Below are 27,642 nucleotides of genomic sequence, written 5' to 3' on the forward strand. Positions count from 1 at the left end.
CCTCTCCTGCCTGCCTGCCCGCCGTGCTGCGGGTCAGGTTGGCTTACAATTTGCCTATCGTAAAGTACATCATCCTTTCCTGTACCATGACTGGACATGCCATTGTGCCAGGTAAGACCAGCATGACCCCGACGTGATTTGAACACGCAACCTTCTGATCTGGAGTCAGACTCCACCGTTACCGCTGCGCCACAGAGTCCGACACCGGACGATGACGACGGCCGTCTGTAACCAGCTTCTCAAAACATAATTCCGTATATTTTGGCGTAAATTGTACATTTTTGGCGTATAATCGTATAATCCAGTTTTTCAAAGCAAAAATATACAAGTTACAACTACAATCTACGACACTAAAAAATACACAGAAAATGTACAATCTACGACACAAAAATACACTAACATCTTGCATGGGTTTCTCAAAGCCAAGAATAAATGTCCGACAAAGCTTAATTTTGATATGTTCTTGATGAATTTGGCAACGCAATCAACACAAGCATTTCTGTCGTAGATGATAACACCAACCTTAGGAATTTTACTCATTGAAGGACAAATTGCTGTAGTGGCAAGCCTAAACAACATGCAACAGCTGCTAAAGGCACAACAGAGCATAAAGCTTGAGTGTGAGCAAGTAATAGTGAGTGTTCCAGCCTTTCAGGCAAGAAGCCTTGGGTAGGGCATGCCAAGACCAAAAGATAAGGCAAAACTGCCTGGTCAAGGAGCTTCCCTTGCAAGAACATCAAAATACATCACAATTGAGAGAAATTTGTGTCGCTGCCACAATATTTGTTATGGATACCATACAGTCCATATTTATGCAAGTTGTTATCCGGACACTTTCAAAGTGAGATATGGGCAGCATCATTGCCTGTAGTGCCTACCCTGGTTGAAAACATTATGATGTGCAATAAATGCTAATAAAATATCTTAGCGTGACAATAATTATACTCTAAAATTGATTTCATTTGGATAACACAGCCGCATACATCTTGTGGATCACTATGCCATGCGGCAGCAGATAGCGTGCATAACATATAATAGAAACATACTTTCAGGGATAAGTCATATAGAGAGAGCTTGCTGGCAATGACAAGTACAGCAGGCTGTTTATGACTGGGTTCATAAATGGCTCTTTTTCAGTACTCAATGACAGCTCGTGTTTGTTCCACATGTTTCCTTAAGCTCTGAAGGCTAAGGTCTAACAGTCCCACCTTCAGTGCCCAGGGTATGCTTAGTGAGCACAGGCATTATGTACTTGCTATTCACATGATCTCGTTCACAATCGCTATGCAAAATAAAGCCTTCATGAGTGGAGCATTTTAGGATGAACCTGAACAATGAAGGAGCTGACGAATGGAAGAAAGCTTCCTTCACCGAATTTATCAATTATGGACAGCATTGCCACCTAAACCAGCCCTAGCTCGGCACGCATCTCCACAATGCCACACACATCTACAACACGTGTTGCTCTGTTTAATACGTAGCACAGAGACTTACAAACAAAGCGCGTCGATGGCAAAAAACGCGCAGCGGTCGACGCAACTAAATGATGTTGCTGAAAAGTGGGTGCGCACCACCATGAGCGAGTCGACGGGCACACACACACAAACAAACTCCTTGCGGACGGGGAACTGTCTCCACTCTCTCTCTCTCCCTCTCTCTCTCTGCCCTTGAACACTGCCAAACGTGCTCTTTCTTTGTTCATGGTCGTCTTTGGGGATTTAGGACGCACTCAGCTGCTTCGGCTCGGTGGAGTCAACTGCCTCTCATTCTGGCGGAAACGCGGGCAACACGGGTAATCAAACCCCTCGCCCAGACGCGTTAACCACTGCACTGTCGGCACCTGTCCCTTTGCTTTCATATTCTGATAAGCGTTGCTTTTCAACCAAAGCGTCATAATTGTAGCTGGAGATAATATCCCCAAGATCGCAAGCTAATGTGGCTGGTTTGATGTTGAGCCAGACAACTTCTATAATATTTTGTCTTAATCGATGGTAGTTCGAAATAGGGTAACACACCCAAAACATAAAACCTATCTTTATGGCTGCTATAACCGTCTCAAGTTTGGTGGTCGTTGTCCTGGCAACGAGACGCACAAATTACGCCACTGCCAAATGTTTGAGAAACTGGCTTAAGGTGTAGTTTGTAAGATCAAAAGTACACATTAATGCTTGGCGTAAGTTTGTACTTCCGCTTTGAGAAACCGGCTTGGTAGTCGGCGCTTCCGCTCGTGGCCGAGCCACGAACGTAGTCTTGCGAAAAAGTACGGGGGGGGGGGGAGGCTGAATAATATGAAATGAAGACACCTAGCCTTCCAAAATTACACCAATAATGAAGCCTCTGCGGGCTTAATCACCCTCCTCTAAAAGCAGGGGGGGGGGGGGGGCTGGAGCCAAAGTTAGACGGCTAATTGCAAGTTAGGGGTGGTAGAGGCCTGCAACCGAACAGCAAACTACACCCTCGACGGAAACAAGACGTCACACCTGTGTACACCGGTGTGCCATGGCGTCACAACCATGTCCACAACCAACCAACGCTTCAAACAATGTTTGGTCACCTGCCGTGCTCATTCCATGGTGACGGAGATTTCACTGGGTTTTATTGCACCACGCGTCGTGAGTTTATCATATCTGTTTGTTTTCAACACTGCCCTCTTATGTGTCTGCCAACTGTGCTCCAGCTGGCGTTGGTTGCCTCGAGTATGGGTCCCGGTGTTCGCCACACTATCTGTACCGCTTATCACTACTGTCGTGCGGCACAGCCTATGGGGACAAAGCCCCACCGGGCCATTCAGACGGCAGCTGTACCGTAGTGCTGAAAAGAACGCTTGTTAACCTGCCGACGAGGGCATGAAACGAAATCATTGACGGCACACACCCTTCCCGCTGTCTTGCCTATGGGAATTTAAACGAATGTTGTGAATCGTAAGATACTGAGGCAAACACCAATCATAATGCAATGAGCTTACTTGTACCTATTGGTGTCCTTTTAAGTGATAAAACTCTTCTATACAAAACAAATTCACTATTTGGCATAAGCCATCTGCGATACGCCATCGCTTGATTTCGTTATGAAACGACTGACTAACTTCGTAGGGGCTGACACACTGGCCGTGCTAAAGTATCGTGGCAGACGGGCTGACTCACTTGCAGAACCTGAAATTATCGAGAGGTATCGTTATCGGCCGAACTCACATACCGTTATGAGCGCTTGTTTTGGCCCTCTCTCGAGGCGTTCTCGCATATTAATCCGTGATCTATGTTTGCTTGCATTCGTATACGCGGCTATGGCGCTATTCTTATGTTATTCGATTCCTCGTCTAATGTTCGTCACATCCAATATCACTGTTCCACTTCCTGTAGCGTAGCACAAGACGCGGTTCGTCTTCGAAGTTATCACTGCATGTGTACCATTGCTTACAATCAATTGAAGTTCGTTGGTGCCAGAAATCGTGCTGATGTACGTCAAAAACGAAAAAAATCGGCGACAATATCTGCACTGGTCTTGTGCACCGCATAGCCAATGGGGGTAGCAGTATTTGCGTGACGTTTCTATGATGTCATGCATGTCTGGGTGATCTTGGAATAGTCTGCGCGAAAAAAATATGCACATGTTTGCAGGCGTGTTGCTCAGAAATCCGCGGGGCTTCTGTCTTAGGAGGGGCAAGGTCATGCGTTGCACTGCATCATTTTCAAAATGGCTGCCTCAGTGCCAAACGCGATGCAAATGTGGAGCATTCCCTTCACCTGATAAGTCAACATACCGAATGATGCAATTAGAATATCTCGGCTTGTGGTGATTGCTGGCATAAGAACAGATCGGCGCATGCGTGGATAACCCGGCTTGCCAACTGTCCTGCCATGTGAAAGACCTAGCTGACCCCGACGTGATTTGAACACGCAACCTTCTGATCTGGAGTCAAACATCATACCACTGCGCCCTGGGTTCCACGTGTGGTATAGATGGCGGCCATCGGGTGGCCTGCGCCTCTGCTTCTACCGGAACCATTCGTCACACATCTGTGCGCAGGTGTGCCATATGGCGCCACCAGGGGCGCCACATTTTCAAATCTATTCAGGACGATAAGCCGATGATATTGACAACAGCCGACCCGAAAAGATTGTAAAGAGAAAGAACAGGAAAAAGTTTAGGAGCCGACTGACGTTCAATTTAGCTGAAAATCGTGCTTGCGAAAGCTGGATATGAAGGACTTGACGATAAGTTTCATGATTTTGAACGAGACATGGTAAATGGGTTATCAGGATTTAAAGGAATATTTGTCGTCATACATATGTGGCGGCTGTGATCTGCACCGAATGAACTTCGAGCTAGCTATCTGAATTCAAAACTCCGTGCAAATGTGAAGCATCCCCTTGAACAAAATAAACCAGAAAACTTTACCACTGTAGGCAGAGTTAGTGGATGAGCTGTGTTATGTTTGGTTGAGGAGTAAACATTGGTCGTATTTGCATTTGTTATTTGTATTTATGTAATCGAAACCCGAAGTTTCGCACCTGGACTGATGGTGAGATGTTCTTGGGGTTCCATGGGCAGTACTCTAATTTTTTCACCCTGGAGCACACCACGCAAATTTTGTTGGTTCCGTTCCTCGACGCCTCTGTTATGCACATCCAAGGGGACAGTATACCGCCAAACTATGCTTTAAATCGTCCCATCGACGATATGATGGATGTCGGGTCACTGATGCCCACCGCTGTCGCTGATCGTGTTTTGTCATTGAATTGGCTGGCATTCGAATACCACCACGGTCATGATGCGATGACATGTACGCTGGTCACTTTTGAGCCAGACATTGGTCAACTTTTATCTCGGCCACCATATGCTTTTAAATGCCGCCATATGTAGCAACCAATGGTTCTTGATCCAAATCCAAATACAAAATACGAATGCAACCAAACTCTTGCAACCGCTCAACCACTACCTCTCGCTATAATGGTCAAAATTTTGTTCCGGTTTGTTGTGTTAAAGGGAGCGTTCCACATTTGCACAATGTTTTGAGCTGATATAGCCATCATGAAGAGTATTCGGTTGAGATTGCAGCGATGCTCTTTGTAGGACGTAACCCCCTCCATTCCGGAGCTACAAGCCCGCGAAGATAAGATGACTGTTTCGGGAAACAATTCAAGGTCAATCGGGCATGCATGACGCTATAGGAACGTCATTAAATTTCTGACACCTCATTGGCCATGCGGGTTTCAGGGCCAAGAGGATTATTATCGTCAAGTCGTTCACATCTGGCGTTCGTTTGCACGATTTCCAATTTAAACAGCCGCCCATTAGCTCTCAATCAATGTTGTCCAAGTTACGATGACGTAATTCAGCAATGACATAGTGAGGGGAATATTTACTGACCAAGAAATATGTCTCGAACAGTCTTTCCCACTTGAACCTTTATCAAAAGTTATGAGTGACCCTATTTCAACATATCTGATGTTTGCTTTAATTTCTTCAAATTTGGAGCATTTCCTTCGAGTTTTGCACATTGTTTGATCACTACCTCCTGACAGTCAAACTTCTTCAATGTAAAAACCTTAAACTAATCGCACAAGGCACCAAAGTTAAAGACCCTCCTTGCTTATACCAACTTCAGACACGTGTCAGAGCGTTAGTCGCACTTTTAAAGATGGCGACTCCTGAGACTCACTCGGTTACCAGTCCACTTACTGTCACCTTATTTTGTCTTATTATCGTAATTTTGTTGTATTACCGTATAGTATTATTTTAATACTGTTACGATAGCTGGGGTTTCAGCCCACTTCAGTTATCCACACGTCTCTTGAGAAGGTCGAGCAGGCTCAGGCGTGCCTTCATATACAGGCACATTATGACAATGCACTGGGAATATCTACCACAGGCTCTAATTCGCGCGTGCCAGGCCACACCATGCTTCATAAAACTGTCCTTTTCGTCGCGGGCCATCTTTGATGAACGTTGCCCTCTCCCGATGATCACAATGGCTTGAGCTACTTTTTCTGTGCAATGCATCCCAAGCTTATATCTTCTCATAGCTAACATTTCACATCCCCTTGAAATGGCAAGCAGTAAATCAGTAGCAAAATCATTTTGCCGAACAAGATACGGCGAGATCTTTGAAAAAACTTCATGAGCAAAACAATTTAAAGGGACCAAAATTGGTTAGAAAACAGTTCCTGGGGTAGGTATGGCCAAACCTATCGGCTCAGCCTTCCCCAAAAAATTGGAAAGTGACACCCCTGGAGACCACCAGCATGGCTGTACGCACCGGCGCACAGATGTGCGGCAAATGGTTCCGGTGTGGGAAGAAGCGCAGGCTTCGTGATAACGTTGCCATCCGCATTATAGCGGGACTCCGTGGCGCAACGGTAGCGCGTCTGACTCCAGATCAGAAGGTTGCGTGTTCAAATCACGTCGGGGTCAGTCCAGTTTTCTACCGGCAGGACAGCCTTTCATTGTCAGCCCATGTTACGGACAGTGTTACGACAGGTTCATTCATGCCTATCGGACTTCCCATGTCAGACTTCCCATTGGAGATCTGTGTCGGCACTAGAGCAGTTGCCGTTCAAACTATATTGGCGGAAAATCCGTGCTGGCGTTGCGGCAGCATGGTTGTAGCACGTGGCATCTGTCTTAGACGGCATATGTAACGGGGAAATCGAGGTTCTTCAGGCTATGGTACCCAACAACAAATTAAACAGCGCCATCCAGGTAACCCGGTGAGGTTTTGTTACCATAGGCTGTGCCGCACGACAGGAATAAAGAGCGGTACAGATAGCTTAGCGAACACCGGGACCCCAGACCGTAGAGGCCAACGCCACCCACAGCACGGATGGCAGGCAGAACAGCGGGGAGAATGTTGTAAATAAACAGAGGTGGCACAGTAAGTGACGCCATGGTTGACAGTGGATCGCTGGATACCATTATGACCACCAGGGGCATCACTTCACATAGTTTTGGGAGGTCAGAACCCACAATCCCTGACCGAGCCCCCAATGTTGTCACCCATTGTCCAAGACATCGTCAAAGGTTTTGTGTTGAGGGGGTCCGTTGTATTCAACAGGGACACTGCGCGTATGTGCCCCTCATCAAGCTCATGCCCTCTCTGCTCACCATATGGCCTCCCTGGCGGCCACCATATGGCCTCCCCTGGCGGCCACCATATGGCCTCCCTGGTGACCACCATATGGGGCTCCAGCGCACACGTGTGACAAATGACGCCGGTAAAGATGGAAGCGCATGCCACCAGACCACGGCTCCATTTTCCTCACAAGTGGGACTCCGTGGCGCAACGGTAGCGCGTCTGACTCCAGATCAGAAGGTTGCGTGTTCAAATCACGTCGGGGTCAGTCTGGTTTTTCACCGGCAAGACGGCCTTTCCGTGGCCAGACCAGTGTGTTACGCACAGTGTAGCTACGTCTCTGCGTCTGACGAGCTCCGTATGCTCTGTGGAGGAGTCTTGCCGGCACCAATGCAGCTACCGTTCCAACTATATCGGCGAAAAGAGCACGATGGCGCTCCCGCCGGACAACTGTGGTCCCGGGTGCTGAGTTCCGTTTTGGCTTACATTCACCCATCTAGTTTAGCGGTGCTGCCGCTTGCAGCGCGTCTCCAGGTCATGTGAGGGCATGGAGAGGTCTCGGCTGTCATATGCTTCAGTGCGGTAACGTTTGACATGTGGCGGCGGGGAATGGATCATGAGACATGTGCTGTCTGCGAGCGATTGGTGCGTTATGCTCGGCGTAAAGTAATTCGCTCCGCCGTGTCATGAGGCTGCATGCAATACGGATGTCGCCGGTACAATAATGAGACGCGATCGTAAAGATCTGTGATGACATCTAAATCATTATCAAACACCCCTGGCAAAGGTGATCTGGGGTGATACGGCGCCGAAGCTCCCGAGTGGGACATCACCTCCAACGGTGGTGATGAGCCCCCCCCCCCCTTCCCTCTCCGCTTCCCGCTTCCCCTGCGACCGCCCTTTTCGCTACCCACCTACTAAAGACTTTACAATATAACTCCCATAATTGGGCACGGGACATATGCAGGCAGGTACCAAAAGCACAGACTATCCAGTGTCATAGCACGGAGACTTGTCAGCTATTTCAAAATAGCAATGTATCTGCTGGCTGACAGATACGCCACAATAGCGACAGAAGGCAGGCAGCGGAAGGCTGGGTACCGTCGGGGATTTCATTTACCGTCTTCGGCGGCAGCTCAACAAGTGTTCCTTTTCAACACTACAACAGAGCCGCTGTCCGGATAACCCGATGGGCCTTTGTCACTCTAGGCTGTGCCGCACGACAGTAGTGATGGGCGGTACAGATAGTGCAGCGAACACCGGGACCCCAGACCGCGGCAACCAACGCCACTCAGAGCACGACTGGCAGGCAGATAGGAGGGCAGTGGTGTGTACACACATATATGCTGAACTCAAGACGTATGGTGCAATAAATCCCGGTGAAATCTCCGTCACCATGGAATGAGCACGGTAAGTGACCAAACATTGCCTGCAGGGGATTGCTGGACAGGGTTGTGACCACACCATAGGTGCGCCACACTAGTTGACCGAGGGATGGTAGGCATACAGAGAAAGGCTGGGTGCTGTCAAAACTCTCGGTTACCGTCTTTCGTTCACCGTCCAGCCCTCCCCCCCCCCCCTCCCCCCCTTCTTTAGGAGGAGGTTAGTCGAACCCGGAGCGACTCCGCTGTTGTCCGCTGTTTTGAAAGGTTAGGCTTCTTCATTTTGCATTGTTCAGCCATCGTACTGACTTCTTATTTTACAAAACTACGCTCCTTGTCCCGTCACAAGCAGAAACGCCGACTTCCAGACAATATAATGTGAAGCATCGATTGCCGCTATGAATTTCTGGCCGTGGGACTCCGTGGCGCAACGGTAGCGCGTCTGACTCCAGATCAGAAGGTTGCGTGTTCAAATCACGTCGGGGTCAGTCTGGTTTTACCTGGGCGCAATGGGGTTTACATTACCAAGTCAGTAGTGATGAGCGGTACAGGTAGTGTAGCGAACACCGGGAGCCCAGACGGTAGCAGCCAACGCCACCCACAGCACGGATGGCAGGCAGAACAGCGGAGAGAATGTTGTAAATAAACAGAGGTGGCATAGCGAGTGACGTCATGGTTTACAATGGATCGCTGGACACTATTGTGATCACCAGGGGAGTCACTGCACATACTTTTGGGGGTCAGAGCCCACAATCCCTGACCGAGCTCTATACGATTTTCCGGGGTCCCATATGCCAGGGTACGCTCAGTTGATCAGGGGCCCTTCATCATAGTCTACGGTACTTTCCACTTCTTGGAGGGCGTTATGCTGTTGCTGGGCCCTTACAAGGTAAGGCACCGAGACGCTCGACGTTCAGGGGCCATCTACTTTTATCGAGAGATATTTCCCTTTCATCTCATTTGCGGAGGACTCTTCACTCCTATCGAGGCTCTTTCCGTTAACGTGCTCATGCGCTCTTGATCGCATAGGGGTATTTATTCATGGTCTTGGGTAATTCCCCTTTGCTCAGAGGGTCTTCTGCTCTGGGTGGGGCGACACATGTCAGCTTGCCGGGACACTACGGATCGTTTAGGGGCCAACACGCTGGTCTTGGATCCTTTTTGCTTGTTGTGAGGATCCTATACTTGTTGACGGAGGCCACTTTGTTGGCTTCCTGCGGCACCCATGATCGCTCAGGTTTCGTCCTAATTGCCCTTGGTGCATTCGCCTTAGAGCAGGAGTCGAATATGCGCCGATGAACTTTTACGCGCAACCGCCGAACGTAATTTTACATACCGCCGACGCCGTATGTGTCATTTTCATTGACTACCGAATGTGTGACACTGATTATGCTAGTACCGCGCGTTCTCAGCATACTTTGAATAATTACATATGTTGTACTCCTTTATGATAACGGAAAAAAAACGAGCATTGGTCATCAGCCATCACAGGTTGGGGAGTGGGGATGCACCGCCCCCTCCCCCCCCCTCCCGCAACCTAATAGGAAACTACGCCCGTGCTCTATCTGATAAATGTGTCGTCCAAAGCATACGTTACGCACCACAGCTATGCTGCCGAAACGCCAGCAGGGATTTTCCGCCAATATACTTTGAACGGCAACTGCTCTAGTGCCGGCACAGATCCTCAGTGGAACATGGGAAGTCTAACAGGCATGAATGAACCCCTCGTTACACTCTCCGTCACATGGACTGACAATGAGAGGCTGTCCTGCCAGTAAAATGCCCGGCTGACCCCGACGTGATTTGAACACGCAACCTTCTGATCTGGAGTCAGACGCGCTACCGTTGCGCCACGGAGTCGCACGGCCGGCCTTCATGGCGGCAATCGATGCTTCGCATCATATTGTCTGGTAGTCGACGTTTCTGCTTGTGACGGGACCAGGAGCGTAGTTTTGTAAAATAAGAAGTCAGTACGATGGCTGAACAACACAAAATGCAGGAGTCTAACCCTCCAAAATTATTTCAACAGGGGAGTCTCTCCGGGTTTGACCAACCTCCTCCTAAGTGTGTGTGTGGGGGGGGGGGGGGGAGGGCTGGACGGTAAACGAAAGACGCTAAACGAAAGCTTTGACGGCACCCAGCCTTTCTCTGTGCGCGTACTATCCCCCCGTCAACTAGTGTGGCGTACCTATCAGCCAGCCGCTGCCCTGCCCATGTGAAATAACTGACAAGTCTCCATGCTATGACACTGCGTAGCCTGTGCTTTTGGTACCTGCCGGCATACGTTCCAAGCCCAATTATGGTAGTTATATTGGGAAGTCTTTAGAAGGTGGGTAGCGAAAGGACGGTTGCAGGAGAAGCGGGGAGGGGGGAGGGGGGGGGGGGGGCTAGAGGTGATGCCCACTCGGGCGCTTCGGCGCCGTATCACCCTAAATCACCTTTGCCAGAGGTGTTCAATAATGATTTAGACGTCATCACAGATCTTTACGATCGCGTCTCATTATTGGACCGGCGACATCCGTATTGCATGCAGTCTCATCATGCGGCGCAGCGAATGACCGTACACCCCGGGCACGATGCGCCATTCGCTCGCAGACAACACGTGTCTGACGATCCATTTCCCGCCGTCATACGTCAAACCTTACCGTACTCTGGTTTGTAATATATGAGACAGCCGAGACTCCCAAATGCCCTCACATGACCTGGAGACGCGCTGCAAGCGGCAGCACCGCTAAACTAGATGGGTGAATGTACACGGAAACGAATGTCAGCATCTGGGACCACAGTTGTCGGCAGAAACGCCATCGTGCTCTTTTCGTCGATATAGTTGGAACGGCAGCTGCATTGGTGCCGACAAGGCTCCTCCACAGAGTACACGGAGCTCCTCAGACGTAGAGATGTAGCTGCACTGCGCGTAACGTTGTCTGGCCACGGAAAGGTCGTCTAGCCGGTGAAAAGAAGACTGACCCCGACGTGATTTGAACACGCAACCTTCTGATCTGGAGTCAGACGCGCTACCGTTGCGCCACGGAGTCCCACTTGTCAGAAAAAGGGAGCCATGGTCTGGTGGCATGCGCTTCCATCCGGCGTCATACCGGCGTCATTTGTCACACGTGTGCGCTGGAGTCCCATATGGTGGTCACCAGGGAGGCCATATGGTGGTCACCAGGGAAGGCCACATGGTGGCCGCCAGGAGAGGCCTTATGGTGGCAGAGAGGGCATTAGCTTGGTAACGAAGTTTAGTTGATTATAAGCCATGTTATACATGCAGTGCAAACTTCGAACACGAACCACGTTTTGTGCCACACTTCAGGAAGTTGAATAGGGATACTAGATAGGACGAAAATTAGACGAGGAATCGAAGAACATAAGAATAACGCCATAACTGAGCATACGAATGCAAGCAAACAACATAGATCACGGATTAATATGCGAGAACGCCTCGAGAGGGCCAAAACAAACGCTCATAACGGTATGTGAGTTCGGCCAATAACGACACCTCTCGATAAGTTCAGGTTCTGCAAGTGAGTCAGCCCGTCTGCCACGGTACGACTTTAGCACGGCCAGTTTGTCAACCCTTATGAAGTTATTCAGTCGTTTCATAACGGAATCAAGCGATGACGTATCGCAGATGACTTATACCAAATAGTGAATTTGTTTTGCATAGAGGAGTTTTATCACTTAAAAGGACACCAATACCTACAAGTAATCTCATTGCATTATGATTGGTGCTTGCCTCAGTATCTTACGATTCACAACATTCGTTTTAATTCCCATAGGCAAGGCAGCGGAAAGGGTGTGCGCCGTCAGTGATTTCGTTTCACGCCCTCGTCGGCAGGTTAACAAGCGTTCATTTCAGCACTACGGTACAGCTGCCGTCCGGATGGCCTGGTGGGACTTTGTCACTCTAGGCTGTGCCGCACGACAGTAGTGATAAGCGGTTCAGATAGTGTGGCGAACACCGGGACCCATACTCGAGGCAACCAACGCCACCTAGAGCACAGTTGGCAGGCACATAAGAAGGCAGTGTTGTAAACAAACAAATATGATGCACTCACGACGCGTGGTGCGATAAAACCCGAAGAAAACTCGGTCACCATCAAATGAGCACGGTACGTGGCCAAATATTGTTTGAAGCGTTGGTTGGTTGGCTGTGGACATGGTTGTGACAACATGGCACACCGGCGCACACAGGTGTGACGCGTTGTTTCCGTTAAGGGTGTAGTTTGCTGTTCAGTTGCAGGTCTCCAACGCCCCTAACTTGGAATCACCCTCTAACTTTGGCTCCAGTCTCCCCTCTCCCTAATTTAGGAGGAGGTTGATCAAACCCGGAGAGACTTCCTTGCTGGCGTGATTTTGGAAGGTTAAGTTTCTTCATTTCACATTGTTCAGCCTGCCCCCCCCCCCCCCCCCCCCCACCCCCGCCTACTTTTTCACAAGACTACGCCCCTGGTTGTGGCACGAGCGGAAGCGCCGACTACCAGATGGTTGCCGGGGGGCGACGGGTTGCGGACTCCGTGGCGCAACGGCCCGACTCCAGGCCAGAAGGTTGCGTGTTCAAATCACGTCGGGGTCAGTCTGGCTTTGCCTGGGTGCAATGAGATGTACGCTCCTAGGCTAGGAAAGGAAAACGTGCTCTACAATAGGCAAACTGCAAACCAACCTAACCCGCATCATGGCCGCCAGGCAGAACAGATGTGAGAGTACTGTCAACAAACAGAGATAGCGGAGGAAGTGACGAAGCATTTATCTACAAGCAGCGGGGGGATCGCTGGACAGCACTGTTGCCATCAAGAACGCAACATAGGAATACGAAGGTTTTTTTGTGGACCTTAGCCCCCAGTCTTTGCTTGAGCCCCCCCCCCCCCCGGCATGCTCCTCGGAGCCCCGGAATGCAAAGAGGCATGTCCAAATATGTGCAAAGATGGAAAACAGGACCAAAAAATCTTTGGCTCACCATGTGTTTAGGTTTAGAAGACACAACACTACTAGGCTCACGTTTATTGTGTACGAATTTGTATCCAGTAGGTATCTAATGTTTTCGTCATGTCAACTCCGTTATATCTTAGGCCGTGATGTACGTGTTTCACATTCTTTTGGCTGATAATTCCTGGAGTGGGAAGTTTAGGATTTTGTAGTCCGGTTTTCTTTCTTTGTAAATATGCATTCAGGGGCTCAGAGAAGCATGAGGGTGGGGGGGGGGGGGGTTAAATCAAGGATTGAGGGCCTCAGGCCCAAAATTTCATGAAGTGGCGCCCGTGGCTGTTCCATTGCTGTCCGATTGGAGGAGATGGGGATGGAGGTGCTGAGCCGACACAGCGATCCCCTGGTTACTTGACAACGCTCAGTCATTTGCTCTGCCACCTCTGTTTGTTTACAGCACTCTCTCCTCTGTTTCGTCTGCCGGAGGTGCTGCGGGTAGCGTTGATTCACACTACGCCTATCGTGAAAATGCCGTGCTTTCCTGACTTGGCAATGCAAACCTCAGTGCGCCCAGGTAAAACCAAGCTGACCCCGACGTGATTTGAACACGCAACCTTCTGATCTGGAGTCAGACGCGCTACCGTTGCGCCACGGAGTCGCACGTGGGGCGCGGATGGCGGCGTTATCCCGTAGCCTGCGCTTCTCCTCCCACCGGAACTATTTGCCGTCCATGTGTGCGTCGGTGAGCCATATGGTGGCCACCAGGGGGTTCACTTTCCAAAGTCAGTTGGAGGTGCTGAGCCGACATGATTGAGCTTACCCACCCCAAACTGTTTTTTCCGGATTTCTCTCATTTAAAGATACCCCACAATCATGTTTTACATAGCTCTTGATATTACACAATTGGTTTGCTGTGGACGGAAGACGTTCCATTTCAAAGAGATGTGAGGCGGTGCACTTGCGGAGAGCTTAGAATGGGATGCAATTCACACAACAGCATCTTAATACCCCAATCACTTGTGGCAACGAAAGTAGGTCCGTTCATCGAGGGTGGTCCGAGGCGAAAAAAGCAGGTTTACGAGCATGGCGTGCCCTGAAATGTACAGGTTTGCAGCATGTGGTAGATTTTTGAGTACTTTGCCATAATGCACCTTTATATGAAAGCAAAACAAAAATGCACGACGGCCTTCGCAGCAGACATGGCGGTAGCTGGAACGGCAAAGTTGATAGGCCGATGGCTGGCTGCGTCTCCACGGATATCCAGAGAATCTGAAAAATAGCGTGACCCACGCTTTGACACGTGCATGAAGTGGATTTAAGAGAAAATGCTGTTAGGTCGTATTACTTCGGGTGGCGAGTTGGGAGCTCACATGTTTGAAATATTTGGCCACTAGTATATCAAGAGGTAGTGGTTGAACGTTATAATATAACTTTGGTCTATTTGAAAACCCGATGTTTCGGACCTGTCCTCAGGCTAAAAATGGAATCATAAGTCGTTCAGCAGCACCCCGATAATTTCAGTCGCAACACACCGCACAAAATGTGTGTGTTGTTTTTATTCCGCGACACCCTTTTTTAGGCGCAGCCTTGTGGAAGATACACCACCAAACTGTATCTTAAATCGTCACGTCGACGATGTGAGTGGTGTCGGGTCACTGATGACTACCGCTGCCGCTGATCGGGTTTTGCTTCGCTGGCAGTCAAATGCCACCGCAGTCACAATTGTCTGGCATATACACTTATCACTGCTGACGGGAACATGGGTTAAGTTTTAACATAAATGTTACCTGCAACATCGGCCACCCTGTGCTTTTAGGAGCTGCCAACTATTGCAGCCTGTTGTGATTGTTGTTGATCCTAATCCAGGTGAAATTCATTTAAAAAGCTTTAAAAGCCTGCAAAGTGGCTTAACGTATCAAGGAGTTCACATTACAAAGGCATTGGGTATTTACAAAAATACATTAGGTGCAGCATGAGCATGGTACCAATAATGATGCGTCTAGGTACGTACGTACCATTAGTTCATAACATTTGGTATATTTCTTTGACACAGTATTGTCTCTTTACTGACATGCTTCGATGGGCGTGGGGCGGGGGATGGGGTATCAAGTCAGTTTTAGGTGAGCCCAAGCCCTAAACTTATATAAAATCACATCCTTTGTGGTCGCAATCCAGTTCAGCGATCCTCTGCAAACAATGTTTGGTCACTTACCGTGCTCATTCGATGGTGACGGAGTTTTCTTCGGGTTTTATTGCACCACGCGTCGTGAGTTCACCATACCTGTTTGTCTACTGCCCTCCTATCTGCCTGCCAGTCGTGCTCTGGGTGGCGTTGGTTGCCGCGGTCTGGGGTCCCGGTGTTCGCTACACTATCTGTACCGCTTATCACTACTGTCGTGCGGCACAGCCTATAGTGACAAAGCCCCACCGGGTTATCCGGATGGCAGCGACGTCGTAGTGCTGAAAAGAACACCTACTGAGCTGCTGTCAGAGGCGGTAAACGAAACCACTGCTTATACAGCACCTAGATCTTCTGCTGCCTAACCATTCTGTTGAATTTGTTGTTGGGTGCCAGGGCCTGGGGAACTTCATATATCCGTTATTTGTGCCGTCCAAAGCAGATGTAACACGCCACAGCTTTGCCACAGAGATGTCCCCGCTGTATTTCCGCTGATGCAGTTTGAACAGAAGCTACTTTAGCGCCAGCAAAACTCCTCTACAGAGCACACGGAATTCGTTGCGCCTGCGCCTGCCCTTTCGGTAAAAGCCGGCATGACCCCGACGTGATTTGAACACGCAACCTTCTGATCTGGAGTCAGACGCGCTACCGTTGCGCCACGGAGCCTCGGATGTCTTCGATTGACAGCCTGGCAGCCTGGCATTGACAGCCCTTCGATCTGGTGGCCTGCGCTTCTGCTTGCACCGAAGTCACTTGTTACACATGCTCTCGCCGATATGCCATATGGTGGACACCAGGTGTGTCACTCTCCAAAATCAGTTTCGGGAGGTAAGCTGATTAAGTTGAACTAAGCCTCCTCCAAATCACTTTTCCCTTTAAGTGCGTCCTTTACGATAGAAACTATTGTGTGCTTATATTTTGTAGTGCTCCTATTGTTTTCCGTTTTCACCGTGCAGGAAGGACTTCCCATTTCAAGGCGATGAGAAGCTCCTTTTTTGCGAAGAGGTTGGTTAGAATGAGATGCAATTGGCAGAAAAAAGAAACATTGGTGATCAAAGAAAGCTGGTGTCGTTCATCGAAGGTTACCGGAGGCGCAAAAAGACAATTTTACCTGGCATGCCGCGGCCTGACACGTGCGGACGAGAAAAGCCCGTTCCGCAGACCCAGAAGGCCCTTTTCTGAGTGCACTGCCTGCACTACACGACCTGTTCAACACACATACTGGATGGACAAAGTTGATGGACTGGTGATCAAAGAAATCTCCGAAGGGGACGTCTTAAACCTAGCGTGACCTATGCTCTGACACGTGTTTGAGGCTAACGAGCAAGACAGGTCTGGAGTCTTGGTGCTTCGGATGATGAGTTGGTAGTTATTATGAACAAAATGATTGACCGTCAATCTACCGAGGGGTAGTGGTTGGATGCTTTTTTACTTTGGTGGTATTTGGAAACCGGACGTTTTGAAGCTCCGCTCAGGCCGAGGTGTGTTTGCAAGTCGATCAACAGCACCTGCATATTTTTTTTAGTCGGAACACATCGCACATGTGTTGATTCGATTCTTTGACGCCCTTCTTGTACAACTAGGTGGAAGAAATATCGCCGCCCTGTACTTTAACACGCGCCTGGGTGGCCGGTTGAATACCCTCCGTTCGGGTGTGGGCCAGTTTGCACCCACCTCCGAGATCTGGGAAACTAAGATAGCTAGAGGCTTTAATTTCACAGACGCGTAAGCCTGTATGTGAGCTCACCTATGGCAGCATGGCAAGTTCCTTAGTCATAAAATTGGTATCAGATAAAGGTAAACAAGGTCAAGCTCCAGATCAGTCTCCCATGTGCCCCCAGGCTTCACGCAACCGCTGTGAACCTATAGAGCCCGTTCGAGGCAAAAGGTCCAATGGTGTCAATTTAAGGTGATTGATCTTATTTGACATTTCAAAGATCAAAGTGACCAAAAACTACGAATTTGCTGCAAAAAGGCGTCAGGGATTACGCCCTGCGATATTTTCATAAAACAAAATGCTGGCCCGGGTTGTTTTAGTTCATTGACCTAATCTGAACTTCAAAAGCCCGCGGAGCATGTCTGCTCCGGTCCCTGGCATTCATAATTTTGAAATGAGCACAGGAAAGTTCCCATAGCCAAGCTCCCGAATAAAAATCTGGAGTCAGACGCGCTATCGTTGCGCCACTGGGTCCCATGGGGTGCAGAAAAAACCGGCTAACTGGTGCCCTGTGCTTTTGTTTGCACGACAGCCATACACGTACGTGGTACATGGGCAGAAGTGCGCCGTGCGCGGTTGCGGGCCATGCACCACATACTTATATGCCGTATGCCCGCGTACGAAGCCTGTGTGCGTAGGTGCACCATGTTGGGGAGCGCAGCACACGCGTTTTTTCATGCGCTCATTCGCAGATACACGTCTTTACTTACTGCCCTCGTAAACTGGGTACGAAACGTTCGCCAACAGACCAGGTGCACCGAATGGGTCGAAATCGCTGTCTATGCGCAACGCAACTAGAAAACCGCTGATGGGCGAGCTAACGTCCTTCCTTTCTGCTGGCTGCCCACCATACAACGGTCAGCTGATCTGACCTGCTCACCCGCCACCTGCGTCCTTCCGAAGTGACACAGCCGCCCAGGTTTCACGTGTGCTGTTGGTGCCGGCGGATGACCTCGAGTTGTGTGCCGCGCGGCCGCTGGAAGCAGTGATGTCATGGAGCGCGTGACGGGCGGGTGACACGGACGGCCGGCTGCCGACGGGAGTCTGCCGTCTGTCAGTCCTGGACCACCGGGGCCACGTAACCAGTGCAATAGCGATTCACATTTAACCTAGACTTTGCAAGGTGTAGATCTGCAAGATCTAGATGTACCAGAACGAGCTCTGTCGCCTGCTGCTGGCCGCCTTACTTACAGTTGACGTCTGTGGTACAACAGGCCTAGCATGCCGTGTATGATTGTTAGACTGACGCCGTCTCTTTGGCATGAGACCTTGTGACACAACTCCACGGATGACCTAACCCTCCAATTCTTAGAAACCGATCGCTCACCATCAGCACAGTAGGTTCTTTCCGGCCGTCATACGTTATGTTACCATACCCTGGCCTGGAAGCCGCGCAACACCCGCGACCTCTCCCGACCCGCAGATGAGTCAGAGCTGCGCCGCGACCTCGGGTGCCCCTTACAGTGAGCCTGCCGCGTGCGGTGATCTCCCACACTCTTGTGACTCATCACGCCGCGTCCTCACACAATCACGTGACGTGCTGCGCCGTAACGCTGTGCGTAACGTTATGCGTAGCGTTGTGCCGTGCCGTGCGCAAGCCGCAGGTGGTTGAGGGTGCGGCGGACCGCGCCGTGTCTGGAGAGGACAGCTTGTGCTCCGGCGGGCAGGTCCGTAGCATGGCACGACAGCGCGCCGTGCCGCACGGCGCCGCATCGGGCTGACTGGCGCACTGTGCCGCAACGTCAGGTGGTGTCACGCGTGATGCCCTGACCAACGACGGCGGCGCGACGCACCGTGCCGTTACTCCGTAACAGTATGCAGTGTGGTGCATGCACCTTGTATTTGTCCTGGGAGCGCCCTGGGTCTGTCCTGGGAGAGCTCCATGCCGGCTTATCACGTGACCCCGCGCCGCGCCGTCAGATGCTGATTCGCGCCCTGGAGGAGCTCAAGGAGTGTAAGGTCGACCGGGCAACGCTGGACGAGCTGATCGAGACCAAGGCTGACCGGTCCAGCGTCGAGAAGAAGGTCTCCAGCTGGCAGTTCGAGCAGGCGTGCCAGGAGCTCAGCGAAGGCCTCGGCTCCATGCTGGAGAAGATGGGCTCACAGGTGCGCTCTGCCCACCGGCGATGCCCCCCGCCTCCCTCCCTACCCCCGCAGGGTCTGTTACCGTTTGGTACTCATTTTCGTGGTGCTGCATCATGGGAACCATTAATCCATACCCGGCAAAGATAACTGATGCCCCATGTGATCATACGACTGGGATGATGTAATGGTGTCAAGGATAGAACAAAAGGTCGTATAATCGTCCTTATCTGGTGTTTTAGTCTTCACACACCGTCTCGGCCAGCTATCTCTCCGGTCGTCGCCAAGTGTCACTGCGTCCTACGAAAGGCTGGATGATGTTTGGCCTTCAGCCATGTAAGCGTTACAGCCCAAATTCTGTTCTTGGAATTGTTTGGATTCGAACCGTGGTGTTCTGATCGCGAGCCCAGTGCTGCACCAAGTGAGGATTTTATCCGGGGTGCTCTGGTTACGAGCCCAGTGCTTTTCCAACTGAGGTAGCCGGGAAGCGCGACAGACGAGAACGATACTCAGGACAAATATTATTTCTGTGAGGTCATGTGACCGTATGATCGCCCCTTGGACCATATGATCTGATATGCAACAACATACTGGTCTTTAAGCTGTACTCCTTGATCTGCCAAAATCCACCTTGCCACACCCACCCACTTTCCCCGAACCCTTCACCATCGCCACGCCACCCCATACCCTGTCCTGTTGCCCCTGACCCCCCACCCTGACCTTCCACCCGGTGTAACCCTCCACCCGGTGTATCCTTCCACCCGGTGTAACCCTCCACCCGGGGCATCTTCCACCCGGTGTAACCCTCCACCCGGGGCATCCTTCCACGTATCCTTCCACCCGGTGTAACCCTCCACCCGGTGTATCCTTCCACCCGGTGTAACCCTCCACCCGGGGCGTCCTTCCACCCGGTGTAACCCTCCACCCGGTGTATCCTTCCACCCGGTGTAACCCTCCACCCGGGGCATCCTTCCACCCGGTGTACCCTCCACCCGGTGTATCCTTCCACCCGGTGTAAACCTCCACCCGGTGTATCCTTCCACCCGGTGTAACCCTCCAGCCGGGGTATCCTTCCACCCGGTGTAATCCTCCACCCGGGGCATGCTTGCACCCGGTGTAACCCTCCACGCGGGCGTCCTTCCACCCGGTGTAACCCTCCAGCCGGGGTATCCTTCCACCCGGTGTAACCCTCCAGCCGGGGCGTCCTTCCACCCGGTGTAACCCTCCACCCGGGGCGTCCTTCCACCCGGCGCCAGGAGACCGATTGGATCCGCAGCGTGGACGAGATCCACGCCGACCTGCACAAGAAGCTGGACCGCGTGGAGCTGGCGCCGCTGCGCCGCTACATCAACTCCCGGCTCAAGAACATCATGGCCAAGCTGAACCGGCTGATCGCCGAGGACGAGAGTCCCGACGCGTGCGCCACGCGCCGCAAGATCATCCGGTCAGTGGCGCCGGCAGCCAGAGGGGCTCGGTGGACCACCGGGGAGGGCAGGCGGTTTGGGCTGCACGTACCAGGCAGGTCTCTTTTGTCTTTTCAGCTGGCCGTGTAGCCACAATTAATTATCCGGATTGAGCTAGTTCCGTGTGTGGCGATAGCATCTCATGACAGGCGTGCACGTCATATGTGCTTCCGCGCCGGTGGGAAGCTCTCCTCAAACCTCAAAATCGGATAGACATGACGATGGCGAATGTGACTTTCGACAGGTCAAACAGGCTCGCGACCACGACCCGGTTACCGCAACACCTCGGAATGTCGCGCCCATACCAAAACCACGTGCAAAAGCTCTTACAAACACCTGTCACTTGGATATTACAAATGCCGTCTAGGTGGACAGGGACGGATATGACTTGTAATGTGTGATGTCGGGTTAAAGTCACTCCATAGTCACTCCTTGTATTATGTAAGGTCCGTTGGACGCACATGCGTGGGCTGCACTGTCCGCAGTCCGGCCTGACAACAGAAAAGCCACCTCCATGGTGGAAAACCAGGCTGACCCCGACGTGATTTGAACACGCAACCTTCTGATCTGGAGTCAGACGCGCTACCGTTGCGCCACGGAGTCTCCGTTGGAGCGGGGTTGACGGCTTTCTGCTAGTCTGTGCTTTTGTTTGCAAGGTTATCATGCACGCATATGGCATATGGACACAAGTTTGCGGTACGTGGATGTGAACACGCGTCATACCCGTATCCCACAGCTGTGTGCGCAGGTGTGGCGTGATGGGGTGCACGACGTCCTTTGTTTTGTCAAGTGTTCATCCACATTGTTACCACCTGAATCTTTTCGATTCGTTTCACATTTAGACGAATTCATTTCGGCTAATTGACCATTGGACGGTTTGTCTCATTGTCCTTCGTCGCACTCACAGTTTAGTAAATTGACATTTGGTCAATGACCATTCGGTAGTTTTCCAGTCTAATGGTCATTCTCCTAGATCCCGTCTCGGCACATTGCCTATTCACGTTTCGGCTAAATACCATTTCAACTTATTTGCATTTCAAAACATTGGATGTCTTTAAACGCACGTGTCGTCTATAAGCTTTACGCGTGAAAGATCGTTCATTTTTTTTAACGTGACCGCAAAAGCATTCGAGCTATTTACATTTGTGGAAATATAATTTGGCCGGACGTCATTCGCCAATTTGCCCGGCAGCCACCTACTCATAGCTCAGCCACAGCCGCTGTAGGCTGGTTCTCGGCCTGCATGATCTGCTCCTGCGCTGCTGGCCCTCTGCCAACTCCCCAGCCATCACTACTGCTGATTTGACGACGGGGTAGGCCATGTTGTCAATTCCCTTGACCTTTGCTGTGTCTGCTGCTGACGGGCCGCACCATACACCCCAGACGCCGCTGGTGACTGGATGCCACATTCCCCGGCAGTCACAGAGGTTATGATTATTACTGCGAACCTCGGTGAAATCCAGCGGGTGGCTATTCTAACGCCGCGTACAAACCTATTCTAACGACAGTACAAACAACATAGATTGACATGGAACACGCGGCACATGCAAATGAGACGTAACGCCAGCGATAGACGTACAATGTTATAAAACATGAGCGACTCGTGATACAATCAGCACCTGCACGTCATGGCCAGTTGGCCGATTTAGGTAAGTTCTCTAATGAAAGAGATTGCTTTGCCCTTGAACTCCTTTAAGTTTTTGCACTGGCGCGTGGCAGCAGGGAGGCGATTCGACGCCGCCACGGCTCGGTAGGGAAATGTCCTTCTCACGCACTCTAAGTGAGGGTGTTTTACAGCGCTCGTCTGCAGTACAGTTTCGTCATCAGTAGCTCTGGTGTGCGGCTGAGATGCTTCAGATCGGCGCCTGATCAGATTACTGATAGGCCGTGGCCCATCAGACACGTAAATGGCGCTGTGCAAACATATGCGGTCGCGGTGGGTGACAGCCTCTTCGGAATTACGCCAATTTAGCTGTTTTCGAGGTTCCGTGACATGATCTCGTCTGCGTTTGCCGGCAACAAGTTTGACCGCAAAGCTAATAGCCTTAGCCAGGCGCTGGCGCTGAACGGCTGCTGTCGGGGCCCATGCAGGTAAATAATATCTGATGCGGTGGAAGACTAGTGACTCAAATAGGGACTTTATTGTGGAGCTGGGAAGCACATACCTGAGCTTGTTGACGGCTATGAGGGAGCCAAAACAGCGCTGAGTAGCTTTGACCGTTTCATTCCGCCAGTTAAGTTTTTGTCGATGAGCACCCCTAGTATTTTTATATACTCTGAAGGAGACAGTTTGGAGTTATCAAGATTCACACCCAGCCCGGCGGCTTTGCGGGTGTTGATGGGCGTGCCAGCAACCATGAATTCAGTTTTTGATGGGTCGATCTCAATGCTATTGTGACGGAACCATACTGAGACTGCAGTCAGATCGGACTCAACACGAACGCAGCTGTGCGAGACCACAGCCAAATGGTGATGATCCATGCATGAGTTGCATGTCGTCTGCATGTGGCACCAGTTTACACGAAGCTGACACATAACACTGGACGTCTTTGGTAAAGAGGAGGAACATCAGCGGTTCTACTATGCTGCCCTGAGTCACGCCATACGCGACCTCGAGACTCGGCCAGTTTCCGCCCTTCACAGTCTGTTGGCGGTCGGTGAAATAATCCGAAAACCAGTGCGGTAAAATACCATAGCATTCCAGCTTGGCTAAAAGAGCAGAGCGGTCCACACAATCGAAGGCTTTTCACAAGTCAGTTGAGTTTATCATGGTGACCATACCGGCGTCCATGTTGTTTATATAGCTAACTATATCGATGACTGCATGATCGGTGGAGTGGTGAGGACGGTGCGCGTATTGTGAGTCAACAATAATGTGGTGGCTAGCCACATATTCTAAAAGCTGGGTACAAACAGCCTTCTCCGTCAGCTTGCTTACAACACTGAGAACGCTGATAGGCCTGTAGTTCGACGGCTCAGACGCCTGTCCCCCCTTGTGCAAAGGCACGATTGTCGCAAGCTTTCAAATGTACGGGACGCTACCAGTGGTGATAGAGGGGTATACAACGTGCAACAAGTGAGGGCCAACCACTCCAAAACACTTCCGGAGGCGCAGCGCGAGACTAAGCTCTGACAGGGTGACCGATCTGGCGCGGAAAGCGCCTGCACGGACCGCGGAGTCTCTCGGCCTCCAATGGCCACGCGCGGCGCCGCTCCAGACGGCGGTCATCCCCCCCTCGGCGATGCCTGGATCCGCCTCTGCGCAGTGGCCCCTGCTCCGCCGCCGGTGGCACGACCTCCGCCCGGTCACGTGATTCTCGGTAGAGTCGGTAGAAGAGTTGTTGGTGCTCTGATTGGCTCGCCAGTCTGGTGTAACCCTCCAAGAAGCGGTACAGCGCCGGACGTTCAAACGTGACCGATTGAGGATATGACATGGACAAAAGTAGACAAAGCGAAAATATACACACAGATGCAAAAAATACGCATTTTAATCACTTTTCCGTACTATAACACTAGTTTCACGTTTAGGCACTGTCCTGCCGATCGAGCGCAGCCACGAAACCACTAAAATGCACAGACGGAGCGTTCTGCGAGGCGACCGCCATATGTAGGCACTCACAAAAAAGGTGGAATGGTCGGTCACCGCTAAGGGTAAATTGTAACAGCTTTCGAGGGGAATTTTAGCTCCATGGTAAATTAAGCTGGCTTTATGAAACTTCATGCACCAATTTTCAAAGTAATCTACAGAATTTCATCAGCATAAAGAGTACATAACCATTCCATGTTTTACAAAACCGAAATGAAAGGAAGAGCGCTAGGAGCTACCTTAGACGCCCAAATTTCACGTTTTTTGTTATGAAACTGGCACCTAGCCTTTGGACAGGGCTATCCTGTGGCATCCACTTCCTTGCGTTCTGCCATAGCAGGGAGCTCAATTTTCCGAAAAACGTGGTTGACGGATTGCCTTCTCAGTTGAAAGCATTGCAAGCTGGGCAATAACACGAGCTGTCCGCCAGCCTTCCTGCTCAAAGCAGATCTTGAGTACGTGATGGATTGTTCCCGTAAAAACTATGGTTACTTTGCCTAGCATACACCAACATCAGCTGAATGGGCTATAACGCAGGCCGCGTTCCACCTGTCGTCAGCACGATTGTCAGCCGGACTTCGTGACGTCACGTGGCCTGTCTGTGTGTGCTGATTTGGCCACTCGGCGCATGGGCCGACCATGGTCAGCGCTGACATAATGGCACCCGACGGCGCACCGAGCACCCGCCCACGGCCTGGGACCGGCCACGTCCCGGGCCAGAGCCGGCACACGGGTGCTCTGCAGCGCGACTCGCCGGGCACCCGCCCACACGCCTGGGACCGGCCACGTCCCGGGCAAGAGCCGGCACACGGGTGCTCTGCAACGCGACTCGCCGGGCACTCGTCCACGGCCTGGGACCGGCCACGTCCCTGGCCAGAACCAGCACATGAGTGCTCTGCAACGCGACTCGCCGGGCACTCGCCCACACGCCTGGGACCGGCCACGTCCCGGGCCAGAGCCGGCACGCGGGTGTGTTGCAACGCAACTCGCCGGGCACCCGCCCACACGCCTGGGACCGGCCCACGTCCCGGGCCAGAGCCAGCACACGGCTGCTCTGTAACGTGACTCGCCGGGCAACCCGCCCACGCGCCCTGGGACCGGCCACGTCCCGGGCCAGAGCCAGCACTACGGCTGCTCTGTAACGTGACTCGCCGGGCACTCGCCCACACGCCTGGGACCGGCCACGTCCCGGGCCAGAGCCAGCACACGGCTGCTCTGTAACGCGACGCACCGGTCACCTGACCGCTCGTGAGGCTTCGAATGGTCGGCAGTCGGTCCCTGCGGCCGGCCGGCCAGCCTTCGGCGCGCACAGCGCCCCGACCCAGACCAAATGCATCATGTTACACATACTTCTTACTCTCTGCGACCGTATTCGATGCTGAAGGGTTCATAGTCATTCCCGATGCCAAAATTTTACCTGTTTCGCTTTTTGAATATGGCTGCAGCTCTGTAAAACCTTCTAAGGAAGAAGGGAGTCACGGCGAAACTTCTTCGGCCAGTATGGCATATATAGTAACCTTGTGAAAATTGTTGGAACTTAGCAAGCAACACACGGTGTCTATGTCCTCGAGTGCTTTTGCAGAAATGTAACCGAAGTTGAGCATCATGCTCAACTTTGGCTACATTTTTTTTTTGGCTACTTACTTGGCTACATTTTCATTTTCAAAAACATCAGTGATGTTTTTGTGGGAGTTGTGGGGGGGATGGGCACCCAGTGTATGCATTGCATGTTTATGCAATGCATTGTATGCAATGCAGTGTATACAATGCATTGTATGCATACATATGTACGTGGTGATACTGGGGAAATGAATAGGGTATACCTTTTCAGAATATTAATCCTTTGCCTTAATTCCGTTTTCATGGTGGTCATGCTTAGTGCAGGCCAATTTAAGGCTACTGCAGTGGTTAGTTGCTCAATGCATTCGCGAGGAATATGATGCACATAGATAAGACAGAAGCAATAGACAAGCCAAACAAGCAAATATTCCTGGGAAAAAAAACAGGAGGATAGAGGAAAATATTGTTTGATATTTCGGCAACATGCCTCCATCGAAAAAACAGTAGATATTCTGCTATTGTTTCGACAAAGGCATGTTGCCGAAATATCAACCAATCATTATGACTGTATTATCTATGTTACTGCAGTGGATCCAATGCGTTGTCAACACGACAATGCATTGGATCAAGAAAAGCATTCAACACGACACTAATTCGTCTGTTCGCAGTGTAATGTTAAATTCCTCATGTCAGCGCACTCTGCGGATCTGACTTGATCTGCGCTGCTGTTAGATGTTCCTTAGCACGGTCCCGGATAGTCGGTTGAATACCCTTCGCTCGGATTGGGAGGTCAGTTTGTCCCCTCTCCCAGAAATCTTAAGAACTGGAGCTATAGACACCAAATACACAAAGTGTGTTGGCCTGTATGTGAGCTCACTGTTGTCAGAATGTAATATTCGTAGGTTATGACCTTCGGTTCAAATAAAGTCAAAAAGGTAAAAATCCAAATTGGTGTCTAAAGTGCCCCCAGACCTTCTCATGCAGCCTCCGTGAAGATAGATGTCTGTTCCAAACAAAAGGTCAATGGTGCTCATTTTAAGTCAGTGGCCTTAGTTGACCTTTAGAAATTAATGGTGACAAATCATAAAGCATTATTATGATATTTGCATTTCAATAAGCGTCAAAGATTGCCTTATTTGGTATGCTCCCAGAAAACCTATTGATAACCAGGCTCATTGTACGTCGGTGGCCTATTCTGATCTTTAAGAAGTTCATGGAAGATGTATTATGTGGTCCGTTACTAAAAAGCTCAAAATGAAATGCAGAAACACCATACAGCTCTCAAATAGAGAACAGGTTGGCTTTGACATTTGTCTGACCTTCACACCTGACCGAAGGTCAATAAAATTTGTTTATTCGAGTGTTGCGTTGCCTAAGAAACTATTTCAGAGATGTATGGCTACGTCTAACAGTCTAGATGTTGCCTTCGCCGATTCCATGCACGGACTCTTACCTGTCACAAGTCAGTGACCTTACAAGGTGCATATAAATTTGTAATACTAAAGATTTGCTATGCAATTGTCTACAGCTGTGCAAAATTTGGCGCGGCTAGGCCACGCTGTTCGGAAATCGTTTCAGAGAAACATTCAGAGAAATCTAATTAGACCACTCCCCCACCTTAGCGCGTGTAAATGAATTTTTGTTTCAATTGCACTGCAGAAGGACGCATAACACGCGA

General features: G+C 50.8%; 1 protein-coding gene and 8 non-coding genes across 9 annotated transcripts in view; 4 read left to right on the forward strand and 5 right to left on the reverse strand.

Moving 5' to 3' along the window:
* LOC119091030 (uncharacterized) overlaps positions 1-27,642 on the forward strand; it is a 56,564-nt gene that overhangs the window by 26,249 nt on the left and 2,673 nt on the right. The window contains exons 13-14 of the mRNA XM_037213750.1: positions 19,194-19,379; positions 20,612-20,799. Of these exons, the coding sequence (XP_037069645.1) occupies positions 19,194-19,379; positions 20,612-20,799 (374 nt within the window). The remainder of the gene's footprint in view (positions 1-19,193; positions 19,380-20,611; positions 20,800-27,642) is intronic.
* Positions 6,343-6,414, forward strand: TRNAW-CCA (transfer RNA tryptophan (anticodon CCA)). Its single transcript has one exon. It is a non-coding gene; the product is annotated as a tRNA-Trp (tRNA).
* TRNAW-CCA (transfer RNA tryptophan (anticodon CCA)) lies at positions 7,269-7,340 on the forward strand. Its single transcript has one exon. It is a non-coding gene; the product is annotated as a tRNA-Trp (tRNA).
* On the forward strand, positions 8,871-8,942 carry TRNAW-CCA (transfer RNA tryptophan (anticodon CCA)). Its single transcript has one exon. It is a non-coding gene; the product is annotated as a tRNA-Trp (tRNA).
* On the reverse strand, positions 10,243-10,314 carry TRNAW-CCA (transfer RNA tryptophan (anticodon CCA)). The gene has a single exon. It is a non-coding gene; the product is annotated as a tRNA-Trp (tRNA).
* TRNAW-CCA (transfer RNA tryptophan (anticodon CCA)) lies at positions 11,418-11,489 on the reverse strand. The gene has a single exon. It is a non-coding gene; the product is annotated as a tRNA-Trp (tRNA).
* On the reverse strand, positions 13,964-14,035 carry TRNAW-CCA (transfer RNA tryptophan (anticodon CCA)). Its single transcript has one exon. It is a non-coding gene; the product is annotated as a tRNA-Trp (tRNA).
* TRNAW-CCA (transfer RNA tryptophan (anticodon CCA)) lies at positions 16,151-16,222 on the reverse strand. Its single transcript has one exon. It is a non-coding gene; the product is annotated as a tRNA-Trp (tRNA).
* Positions 21,350-21,421, reverse strand: TRNAW-CCA (transfer RNA tryptophan (anticodon CCA)). Its single transcript has one exon. It is a non-coding gene; the product is annotated as a tRNA-Trp (tRNA).

Source organism: Pollicipes pollicipes, unplaced genomic scaffold, assembly GCF_011947565.3.
Source record: "Pollicipes pollicipes isolate AB1234 unplaced genomic scaffold, Ppol_2.1 Scaffold_3216;HRSCAF=3773_pilon_pilon_pilon, whole genome shotgun sequence".
Lineage (NCBI taxonomy): Eukaryota > Metazoa > Arthropoda > Thecostraca > Pollicipedomorpha > Pollicipedidae > Pollicipes > Pollicipes pollicipes.